Source organism: Crocodylus siamensis, chromosome 4 (assembly GCF_052110815.1).
Source record: "Crocodylus siamensis isolate JL-2025a chromosome 4, ASM5211081v1, whole genome shotgun sequence".
In the NCBI taxonomy this organism is placed as follows: Eukaryota; Metazoa; Chordata; order Crocodylia; family Crocodylidae; genus Crocodylus; species Crocodylus siamensis.
In genome coordinates, this window is record NC_143398.1 from 5324908 (window position 1) to 5337596 (window position 12689).

At 49.0% G+C, this 12689-nt stretch overlaps 1 protein-coding gene across 1 annotated transcript in view; it reads right to left on the minus strand.

The window, feature by feature from the left end:
• The window catches only part of EXOC4 (exocyst complex component 4), a 577394-nt gene that overhangs the window by 78593 nt on the left and 486112 nt on the right, over positions 1-12689 (minus strand). Inside the window, exon 14 of the mRNA XM_090041546.1 lies at positions 1457-1635. Coding sequence (XP_089897672.1) covers positions 1457-1635 — 179 coding nt within the window. The remainder of the gene's footprint in view (positions 1-1456; positions 1636-12689) is intronic.

Consider the following 12689-nt stretch of genomic DNA (forward strand, 5'->3'; position numbering starts at 1 on the left):
GAGGGGAGGCGGTGTGCTGACATCCCAACCAGCACGGGAGACCGCTCAGCTCCAAGCCATCTTTACTGTGCCATTGCACTCACCTCCACCCTCCCCTGGACTCTGCTCTGTCCTCCCTGGGACCACTCCTTTTTCCACCCAGCTCTCTCACGGCTAACACTCGCCAAATATAATGTCCTGGGGAACCATTCAGGGAGCGGTTTGTGTGGCCTGCTGCCAGGCCCAGACTTATCTACCCTGGGGTCAAAAGGGCGTCTTCTTACAAAACTATTTACAGCAAAGCCTGCTCCTATGGAGCACCCCAAATTGTTCCCCACCAGACCCACAGGCTAGCACTTAGCCAACTTGGCCTCTTATAGAATCAGAGAAAATGAGGCTGGAAGGGGCCTCAGGAGGCCACATCTAGTCCAACCCCCTGCTCCAAGCAGGACCAGCCCCAACTACATCATCCCGGCCAAGGCTTTGTCTATCCGGGTCTTAAAAACCTCCAAGGATGGAGAGACCACAACTTTTCTGGGTAACCTGTTCCAGTGCTTCACCGCCCTCCTCATGAGAAAATTTTTCCTAATGTCCAACCTGAACTTTCTTTGCTGCAGCTTGAGCCCATTGCTCCTTGCCCTATCATCTGCTCCACTGAGAAAAGCCCAGCTCCATCCTCTTCCGAATCCTCCTTCAGGTAGCTGAAGGCTACTATTTAAACCCCTTCTCAGTCTCCTCTCCTCCAGACTAAGTAAGCCCAGTTTCCTCAGCCTCTCCTCACAAATCGTGTCCGCCAGCCCCTGAATCCTCCACTGGACTCTCACCAATTTGTCCAGTAGTGGCGGGCCCAAAACTGGACACAGGACTCCAGATGTGGCCCCCCCAGTGCTGGATAGAGGGGAAGAAGCACTTCCCTTGACCTGCTGACAACACTCCTACCAACGCAGCCCAGGATGCCACAGGCCTTCTCGGCAACAAGGGCACACTGCTGGCTCATATTCAGCTTATTGTCCACTGTGACCCCCAGAGCTCCTGCCCAGCCAGTCACCCCCAGCCTGTACCCGTGGCATGGGATTACTTCATCCCAAGTGCAGGACTTTATACTTGTCCTTGTTGAACCTCATGAGATTTCTTTTGATCCAATCCTCCAATTTGTCTCGGTCCCTGTGAATCCTAGCCCTGCCCTCCGTGTATCTACTACAACCCCCAGCTTGGTGTCATCTGCAAAAAATCTTCCCGCAGTCTCCATTTCCATGCACCCACCCCAGCTGATGTTGCAGAGTCACTCCTTACAGCTGCAGTCTTGGCATAATTGAGCTGTATCCCGGCAGAATTCAAGTCTCCGTGTGCATTGCAAAACTCTCTGGTACTAGCTGGTAAGAACTTTTCCATCCTGATTTCATGACGCTGTCAGTGACTGTAAAACATACTAATAACAATGTTCCCACAGAATTAAAAGCTCTGCAAAACTACTTACTCTGAGCTGTTGAAAGGTTGGAGAAGGCTGCTTTTGTGCGACCAGCTAGCCACTCCAGGCTTTCATGCATGTTGGCCAAGGCCTTCAAGTCGCTGACGTCACGCATGATCTCCTGCTGGGGGATGAGTTTATCTCCTAGGTTCCCAATGAGGACTTCTGACTCTTTGCCGAAGGCAGCCCTGAAATGCAAGTAGGAGCAAGGCAAGTGAGTATACATCACTGAAATAAAAAGACCTGTTGGCTCAATCAGAACATCAGACCCTTGCCACTGAAGGGCTGCAAGGCAAAATGAACAGCTTTGGAAGTCCGGCTTTGTGTTATTTTGCACGTACAAATATCGTATTTGGTGAAAAGTGACAATCAAGGCAAATGCATTTATGCAGCACATTGATTTGCACACAAGTGACTTGTATTTAAGTTCTGGAAAAGTCTTTCCCAGGGACCCTCAAGTCTGTTACTTCAACTTCTGGCATCACAATCCTTTTCTGTACTCTGTCCCAGCTCCCCACTGTGCTCCCCTTGAGCGTCAGCCTGAGTGAAGAACAAAATCCTAAAGTCCAGAAGTCTTTGGCAATCAGGACTCGTAGTAGAGATCGTCTAATGTAACAACAATGTTGGTCTCATAAAAGATATCATCTCTACTATGAGTCCCGATCGCCTTTTCCTCTAGACCAATATGGCTGCAACCTGGATAGAAGTCTTTGGCCACATTTTTCTGCAGTCATAACCACAACTAACCATTTTTGTAGGTGGAAACACTAAGGTCAGAAGCTACCGTAGTCCTAGTCTGGCCTAGTGTGCAACACAGGCCGCAGAATTGAAGGCAGTAGCTCCTATTTGTAAATGCAATAATTTTTTGGATGAAATAAGTGCGCCTTACCGGGCGCGCCTACACGAGACACTAGAAGGGCAATGGACTAATTCTACTGCATATTAGCATGTCACAGCAAAAGCCGTGTGAATGCACAGTAGAATTAATCTACTGTGCATTAGCATCACATGAAAGACGTGCGCCAATGCTACTGCACAGTAGTGCCAATTGTGGCGCATTCAGTACCTGTTATTACATTAATGCACGTGTAGACGTGCCCACTGAAAGACATCCAGCTATGACTAAAATCCTCCACATGCCAGTGCATCTATTACAGTCGTTGGTAATTATTCTGATCATTAGTTACCCTCGTTGTTGAAAGTTGTGTCTGGCTGCCACCCTACACTTCCCTGACTTCAACTTTCTGCTACTAGATCTTGTTATGAGCTTCCGATGAAGAATCGTGCCATTGAGTATAACAGATGAATAAGAGCAGCGAAGAGCTGCAGGAAAATAATTCCACTAGTGGCATTTTGAAACATGCAGCAGTTTTACTGCCAGTATCTCACACAAGATTTGTTTATGTGACTTCACTACCATTTATTTTTGATTTATTAAATAAAAATATGAATTGGGAGCAGGTTCGGAATCTTAAGAAAAATCAATTCAATTTAAAAACCTTTCATTTTTCACCGATTTTTCTTGTTGCTGCTTAAGAATGGAAGGACATATTTGCGCTCCACCCCCCTCAAGATGGTGCTGTAGAGCTGTGATCTCTGGCAGTACGGTCTGAAAGGCCGTAGGGGCTATGGACTAGTGCCAAAGACTGGGAAGTGAGAATATTTTTGACCTAGGGTTGAATTTGGTCCTTCCCTAGAACATGCAACTGACTTGGAGTCTCATGGCTGTTTGGAACTAAGTTCCTTCATCCTCCTCGGTCAGCCCCGGGCCTTCTGGAAAGGTAGGGCATTTTTGTTAGATTCCCGCGGCTAATCAAAATGGCACTTATGTTTATCACTCGTGTGAGCTAAAGCAGCTCATTTCCCAACCATCATGCTGTCCTCGCTGCCCCTGCAAAGACTGACAGGGAAAGAGCACCAATACATTTAATCAGATAATTAAAGCTATAGTCTCTCTCCTCTCCCCCCTTCCTTTTCTGGGCCCATTATTGTAATATCAGAGTATTGTTCTGATATTAGGAGGTTGTATTCTGATATTGCAACCTGTAGTGTATCTACCCTCCTCACAAGACAGCGGGGTAGGGTAGCACCATTTTACAGATCAGGAACTAAGGAACGGAGGCTAAATGCCTTGTCCTGCAGGCCCGCGGCAAAGAACTGAACAGCAGGTCTACCCAGGGCCAACCTCACCCCTAACCACTGGGGAACCCTTCCTCCACGGTGTATATTTATAGTTGGGCCACGTCATTTAGTCCTATCTAAAATAACAAGGAAATGGTCGATGCCAGTTATACCCAGATAACCAGGAGATAGCTGTTCCCATGGCGTGGGCTGCATCTCAACAGGAAGTGTCTTGTGGACCCCTCATCTCCTCAGTGGTCTTTTCCTTCTCCCACTGGTAGCTAAAGCCTCCATGTGTCAACAAGAGCACTTGCTCACACGGGAAAAGAAACAAAAAATAAATACTTTATATATTTTTTACTTCTTTTAATGAGATCTAGCAGTGACATGGAGTTTGCCTTTCTGAAAAAAGGTCCATTTTTCTCCTGAAAACTTTTATGTAACACAAAAGGCAAAGAGGAAAAATTCATTGGCACTCACTTAGGGTGATCTCAGGATCACCGGGTAGTAATCAATGGGCTCAATGTCTAGCTGGCAGCAAGTATCAAGAGCAGTGTCCCAGGGGTTGGTCCTGGGGCCGGTTTTGTTCAGTATCTTCATTAACAACCTGGAAGACGGGATGGAGCGCACCCTCAGCAAGTTTGCAGATGACACCAAGCTGGGGGAGAGTAGTAAATGCACTGCAGGGGACGGCTAGGATTCAGAGAGACCTAGACAAATTGAAGGACTGGACCAAAAGAAATCTCATGAAGTTCAGTAAGGACAAGTGCAAAGTCCTGCACTTAGGACGGAGCAATGCCACGCACCGGCGCAGGCTGGGGCTGAAGGGCTGGGCAGCAGCTCTGCAGAAAAGGACCTGGGGGTGACAGTGGACAGTAAGCTGAATATGAGCCAGCAGTGTGCCCTTGGTGCCAAGAAGGCTAACGGCATCCTGGGCTGCGATGGTAGGAGCACTGCCAGCAGAATGAAGGAAGTAATTATTCCCCTCCATTCAGCGCTGGTGAGGACACATCTGAAGTCCTATGTTCAGTTTTCGAAAAGGATGTGGAAAAGTTGGAGAGAGTCCAGCGGAGGGTAACAAAAATGGTTCAGGGACTGTGGGACAGGACTTATGAGGAGAGGCTGAGGGAGCTGGGCTTATTTAGTCTGGAGAAGAGAAGAGAGAGGATTTAATAGCAGCCTTCAACTCCCTGCAGGGCGGCTGCAAAGAGGATGGAGCTGGACTGGTCTCAGTGGGGGCAGACAACAGGACAAGGAGCAATGGGCTCAAGCTGGAGCGAGGGAAGTTTAGGATGGACATTAAGAAAAACTCTCTCACTAGGAGGGTGGTAAAGCACTGGAGTGGGTTACCTAGAGAAGTGGTGCAATCTCCATCCTTGGAGGTTTTTAAGGCCCACCTCAAGAAAGCGTTGGCTGGGATGATGTAGCTGGGGCTGGTCTTGCTCTGAGCAGGGGGCTGGACTAGATGCGACCTCCCAAGGTCCCTTCCAACCTGAATTTTCTATGATTTCTATGATTCTCTGCTCTGTCCAGCCACTATCTGACCTATACAACTCTCCCAAACTTTTGTCAAAGCCATGGCAAACAACCCATGTCGCACAGCATCACACATTTCCTATTTGTAACCCTGGGGAGGAACCTTACAGATGATACCATGCTCTAAATTATTGTGGGTCTAAGTACGAAACCAGGCATTTATGCTAAGACGACAAACATCAGCCAAGAAACGGACGCTAAAAGAACAGCAAATACAGAGTCGATTGTTTTCTCAGATATTTGCCCATGGCTGCTAAAGCTCGAGCTCACGACTCCATCACTATGTACAAACTGAAGGCTGCAAGCGAGACAGCTTTCAACAACCAACTGCATCTTAAGAGGCCCTTTAAAACGCTCTGGAGGATTCCAGTCATTTTGTTTCTGACTTGCAGTTAACGACCAACTTTATGAGGCCAATCATTTTTCTGGTCCTTTGGGTAGATGTTTAAAAGAAGTTCCATAAGATCTGCTCAATGCAGTAGCTTTCAATTTCTTCCTGGTTACATTACCAGGAAATCAATTTTGTAAAACCAAACACCCAAAAGTAAGGAAATAAAAAAGGTAAGCTCAACTGTGCAACCTTAACTCTGACCCTCTGTGTGCATGCATTACGATAGGATTTTCAGATCCGTGACAAATTGACTAGTTTCTCCAAGAAGACTTTTCACCGTCTAAACGTATGTATTATCTTTAAGTGTATGTGTAAGATAGCAGGCAAGTATGCTTTTGGAAAACAGTGACATGCATGGAAGGAATGAGAAGGAAGGGACTTCTTGGTTTTCAGCGTCCAACTAGGTAGCCTTAATGGTGCTTTCACAGAGTTTCTTCCTGTTTTGTTTCTTCCAAATGAAAGGATTTAGTTCAAGTTTTCAATGGCATCCGGACAACTTTCGACAGACACACACCTGGAAAATCCCAGCTCCAAAGGCTAATGTTTGAAAAAGCAGAAAAGTATTAAAAAACAAACAAACCCAGGGGCTCATAATGAAGGGTTTTATGAAACTTCAACAATAGCAAAATACTCTGCTATACTGAGATACACTTATCTATCCATCCATCTGTATAATCTGTCCGTGCACAAAGAGAGAAAATTATTACATATCAACTATGCAACAGGTAAAAAGGGAAAAACCAAAGTATACGTCTTCAGTGTCCAGATGGGCCTTCGCTGAGCTCGTTCACCCTTATTCTCGTGTTTGACACGAACTCTGGAGGCCTCATTGCCTTTGTCCCCTTAGTTCCCGCAACGATTTGTGTGCACATCAACAGGGCTTGCTCTTAATTTTCTGCTTGCCAAAGAATGGAGGCTCGGTCTAGCTACGTCCTCCGATGAACAAAGCACTTCCAGTCCCGGTATCATGCCATTGCCCCTTGCCCTCGTTTCTATGGGATTCATTTTCAAGTACGGTGACCGGGATCGCGTGCAACTTTTTGGCTTGCACCTGTCCCACCGCACTGGGTACCATATAACAGGCATATCATATTCCTGGCATCATACAAAGAGGAGCAGACAGAGAAGGCCGCTGCCCTGCATCTGAAGCTGAACGCTCAGCACAAACAATGTCTCTTTTTTCTCTCCTGGAGAAACAAAAGAGCAGCATCTGTGTTTCCCGGGAATGAGATGCTAATAAAATTAAACTGCACATTAACTTAAACAAATTGGGAATGTGTGGGTCGATGATGCAAGTCTTCTCCTCCCACTAATTTCAATGCACACGTGAATTCAGAGAAGGAAGAACAGGCGTGCTAAGACAGAGGGGCCCACAAAGGCTGCTTGTGATAAATCAAGATCGTCTTCGGTACATCTCAGGCATCCCTGACCAGGCCAGTGGAAGGCTGAAAAGCAGCCAAGTATCCACATCAATCCTCCACAACAACCAAACGAGGTCTCCTATGTGCCCTTAGCGACAGCTTTACATTCATGTATGGCTCCGCTCCCTTCCTGCTGCCAAGAAATTAACTCCAATTATCCCTTTAGTAAACAATGAATAGGAATCAGCCTGCTGGGAGCTGGGCTAACTGGATGGGCTATGGGAGTGCCTCTCTCATGCCCCGAGGAGGAAGGAGGGGGAGACAAAGCCCCTCCAGGATATTCATCCAGAGGTTCAGTTCCTATTCTTCTGACAAGGGCCCGGTTGTAATTTCCGACCAAGTGCTACACCGCAGGTCTTGAAGGTAGGGCCTCCACAGCAAGAAACAGATGCTTGTAGCTGAGAGGCAGCACAGCGAAGGCAAAGTCCAGCTAAAAGCACTGTGCAGGGCTCACAGCCAGAGATCCTGAACATTAGGAATCAAACAAGACTTTAATGTGCACGCAGCAGCCACAGAGAAACCCGATATGGAATAAGCATCGTTAGCACTTAGGCAGCTCTCTGCAAACACAGCCTTCCTACTGGTCCCCAAAGCAGGCAGATGATTTCCCTGACTTACAGACAGTAAAACTGAAAGATTCAGGGACCCACGTAGGGCCGCACGGCAAGCCAGGGGTAGAGTATGCATGCAACGCTTAAATCTCAGCCCTGAGTTGAGTCCTCGTTGCCTCCTACTGCAGACATATTACAAGGGCTGACATCCTGGGCAAGCAATTCCTGGAAAGTGTGTGGCAAGCTAGGAAGTAAGAAGAGTTTCCTTCCTGTGCAACGGGAAGGAGGCCCATCAGACCTCTGCAACCTAGACTGGAAGCAGATGGGGATTCCCTAGTTGGCTGCTTGCACAGGACGAAGTCTAAGGCCACAGGACAAGTTGAGAGTAGGGTATTAGCCACCCAACTTCTCGTCCTGGGCCTCAGGCCCAAATCCAGCCAAGCAGGTAGCTCCAGCTGAGTCTTGGACGCTACTGAAAAGTTGCATACAGGAGTTAACCAAGGCAGACATCTTCCACTTCAATGGAAACAAAAGGGGAAAAGGTTACAAAAAATCTTATTTATTAAAAGCAATGCAGCAAAAATCCAGCCTTTTTTCTTCACTACAGTTGGCTCCCCATTGTAGGAACTGCTTGAGGGTACAAACACCAACACAATGCCCGGTCAAGATGGGCACTTCTGCAAAAGGATTCACTTGAATGCCATTTTGTACCTAAGGCCTGGGGATCTCCCATCCAATCGTTCTTCAACAGAAGTTGCAGTCTCGCTTGCCACAACGATTCATCACCCAAGGCCATTTTAAAGCATCATCACACAGGACTCTCTCTCTCTTTACTTCCAAAGGGCAGGATGGAAAGATACAGCACTGGCTCTGCAGCTGGGTATAATTTCATGCGGTCAGCCAAGCCACGATGCTTTAAATGCCTGTCCATCCCCAACACTGACCTGCACTGAAGATTCACTGGGATTTGAAACAAATCTCTCAGCAACAGCGTTTGCCTCTAACGCAGAAAAGCAAGATCAGCACCACCTGCCCGGGACGGCTTTAGACCTGAGGGGAGGGGGTGGTCACCGTCCAACGCTGCTCATTTACCCTTCAAACCAATATAAGCCGGATAACATCACGGAGGACTACAAGGCATTGGGACACCAACTGAAGATGACGGGAGCCCAGGTGGTATTTTCCTCCATTCTCCCAGTACGTGGACGGGGTAGGCGTCATAAGGCCTGCATTGACGTGGTTAACCGGGGGCTTTAGAGCTGGTGCCATGAGGCGGGCTTCGGGTTTTTTGACAATGACCCATGTTTTTGTATGGAGGGCGTGCTGGGGTGGGATGGGCTTCACCTCTCCCCTAAGGGCAGACGTATCTTTTCCTCTAGGTTGGCTCATCTCGTGCGGCGGGCTTTAAACTAGCTTCGCTGGGGAAGGGGCCGCTTCGAGTGGAGAGGATGCTTCACCAGCATGCAGGGTGACAAGAGGAAGGGAAGCCCAGGTAAGCATCGACGTCCAGGGAGTTGGGGGCCACAACTGTCCTGGGAGTGGGAGGGAGGCACGTGCACCCTCAGGAGGCCTCAAGTGCCTCTACACTAATGCTCGTAGTATGGGGAGTAAGCAGGAGGAACTGTGTCTCCTGACTGCGAGTAAGAACCCAGACTTAGTAGGGCTCACAGAAACCTGGTGGGACCCTACTACGACTGGGCGGCGGGCATTTGGGGATACACCCTATATAGAAGAGACAGGACAGAGAGGAAAGGTGGGGGGTTGCCCCCTATGTCAAAGAGCACCTCACATCATCAAGGATTAGGTTCAAGGTAGAGGAGGGTTGGGCAGAGACACTATGGGTCAAACTACAAGGGGGGCATGGTGAAAGGGACCTTACAGTAGGTGTCTACTACAGACCACCCAACCAGGGGGAAGAGCTGGACTAGGACTTCTCCAGTCAGCTTAGGGAGGTGGTTAGGTCAAGGGACGTCATTGTCATGGTGACCTAAACTACCCAGACATTGCTGGGAGGAGCAGACAGCCAGGTCTGACCGCTTGCGTAGGTTCCTGGCTGTATTGCAGGACCTTCACCTTATCCAGGACGTGCACGGCCCCACTAGGGGTAACGCCTTGCTGGCCCCGGTCCTGGCCGTGGGGGATGACCTGGTGAAGGGACTGCAGGTCCTTGACCATCTGGGCAACAGCAATCATCACCTGCTGGATTCCACCCTCCAGCGCAGCATGTCAAGGGCTCACACCAAGGCTAAAGCCCTTGACTTCAGAAGGGCCAGCTTCAATGAGCTCAAGAGACTAGTGGGGGAGCCACTGAGGGCCCAGAAGGTAGAGGAGGTGGGAGTCCATGAGGGATGGTCATACCTTAAGGGGGCAATCCTCCAGGCCCAAAGGATAACAGTCCCTGAGAGAAGCAAGAGGGATAAGAGTGCTCACAAACCCCCTTGGCTCAGCAAGGACTGAAAGGGGGATGTACAACCAGTGGCAGGGAGGGGCTATCATCAAGGAAGAGTACTTCTCCTCAGTTCGGGAGGGTAGGAGGGCTGCTGGACGGCCAAGGCAGAGATGGAGCTCAGGCTAGCATCCAGGATTAAAGACAACAAAAAGTCCTTTTTCAAGTACACTGGGAGCAAAAAGAGGGCACCAGGCAACGTAGGGCCCCTGCAAGACGCAAACGGTAATCTTGTGGCTGCGCCACACAAGAAAGATGGTATTTTTAACAGTTTATTTGCCTCTGTTTTCTTGAACAGGGACTGGGACATCACCCTTACCGGAGGTAGGGACAGTCTCGGGGATAGCTCTGTCAGGCCTTCAGTCAGCACAGATGTAGGTAGGGATCCTCTGGAAGGGCTGGACATTTTTAAATCTGCAGGTCCAGATGACCTCCACCCAAGGGTGCTGAGGGAGCTGGCAAGGGTCACCGCAGAGCCCTTGACCCAGCTGTATGAGCATTCGTGGTCATCTGGCCAGGTGCTGGGGGATTGGAAACTGGTTAATGTGGTCCCAATTTTCAAGAAAGGGAGGACCCAAGTAAGTATAGGCCTGTAAGCCTCACCTCGGTGCTTGGGAAGATGTTGGAAAGAATCATCCACGAGCATATATGTGGGGGCCGGCAGGGGAGATCACGCTCAGGGGCAACCAGCATGGGTTCATCAAAGGCAGGTCCTGCCTGACCAACCTGGTTGCCTTTTATGACCATGTGACTAAATCCCTGGATGATGGTGTCACTGTGGACGTTGTCTTTCTAGACTTTAAGAAGGCCTTTGACACTGTGTGTAGTCCCATCCTCATCATAAATTAAGCGACTGTGGCATTGATGCCTACACAGTTGGATGGGTAAAAAACTGGCTGATGGGAAGCACCCAGAGAGTACCTGTGGACAGGTCATACTCAACCTGGAGGGATGTGGGCAGTGGGGTACCCCAGGGCTCGGTCCTTGGGCTCGCACTGTTTAACACCTTCTTCAGCGACTTGGACGAGGGGGTGGAAAGCACACTGTCCAAGTTTGCTGATGACACTAAGATGTGGGGCGAGGTGGACACACTTGAAGGGAGAGAGAGGCTACAAATAGATTTAGACAGACTACTACAAAAGGGGGCAGATGAGATTAGGATGGGGTTCAACATAGATAAATGCAGGGTGCTGCACCTGGGGAGAAGGAACCCACAGCGTACATACAGGCTGGGGAGCGCCCCTCTTGAAAGCACAGAGGCGGAACGGGATCTTGGAGTCATTATTGACTCCACGATGAACATGAGCGGCCAATGCCAGACCGCAGCCAGCAAGGCCAGCCAAAGATGCATCTCAAGCCCGTCCAGAGAGGTGATCCTCCCCCTCTATGCGGCACTGGTCAGGCCACAGCTGGAGTACTGCGTCCAGGTCTGGGCACCGCACTTCAGGGGGGATGTGGACAACATGGAGAGGGTCCAGAGGAGGGCCACCCGCTCGGTGAGAGGGCAGCAGGGCAGGCTCTACAAGGAGAGACTGAAGGACCTGAACCTGTTCAGCCTTAGCAAGAGGAGGCTGAGGGGGGACCTGGTGGCTGCCTACGAACTCAACAGGGGCGATTAACAGCATATAGATAGATCCCTTGTCTCCCCAGCACCACCTGGGGTGATGAGGAACAATAGTAATAAGCTGATGGAGAATAGGTTTAGGTTAGAGATCAGGAGGCAATATTTTACAGTTAGGGTGGCCAAAATCTGGAACCAACTTCCCAGGGAAGTAAGTGGTCCTCACCCCTACCCTGGGCAAATTCAAGAAGAAGTTGGATGATCACCTGTCTGGGGGCTTGTAAACCCAGCATTCATTCCTGCCTGTGGCAGGGCGTCAGGCTAGATGATCTGTTCAGGTCCCTCCTGACCCTAGCTACTATGAAACTATGAAACATTTTGCACCAAATCCTTTGGTCACTTACTTGAATCATTTGGGTTTCATTTTAGTAATGCGGTATACTATACCACCGTGAACTATTAAGCATCTTGTAGTGTGTCGTGCAACAATAATGAGATTTAGTAACGTGAAGCCTCGTTAAAGTGCCAGCTCTGCTACTAAATCTTTGGAGGGAGGGGAGCCGGAGAGAGAAAGTGAGAACGCGTGTGACAGCGTGTGGGGGGGATACACATTACCAAGGTTTCGCTGCAGTTAGGAGATGAGAAAGACCTGGCGCCAGGGCAGAGCTGGGCTGATGCTAAGTTGGTTTCAGCGGAGAATGCAATCTGACAGAGTAATGACTCTGAAGGTAGGAGTTAAATTTCTTTGCTCTTCAGCTCTTTCTCTCCCATATTCATGACACCAGAGGAGACAGGATTGAAACGGGAAACTCTATAATACTCAGAACTTGGAAAGAGAAAGACTGTCCCTAGGCAAGAGGGGAATAAGAGCAACACATACCCACTTCATGTTCACCGTGTCCCAAATGTGACAGCCCTCCTTCAAGTGGTAGTGGCATTCAGTCCTCAATGCTCGCTTAATCCCCTACCACCCAGCAATGGGTGTCCGCTGTATCAATGGTTTTCCTGATGTAGGTGTATTTGGATATCGATCTACCAACTCAATTCATGCAAGACCACTGAACAACCATGGGATGGCGCCGACTTTAGACCTGGGTTAGATTCATACTTCTGACCAACCAGAAAAGGCTCTGAAAACTCCTCTATTGATCTTCCAAATCAGCCCGAACCCCAGTCATTTGAAATGTAATAAACAACACATGCGAATTTGAAGGA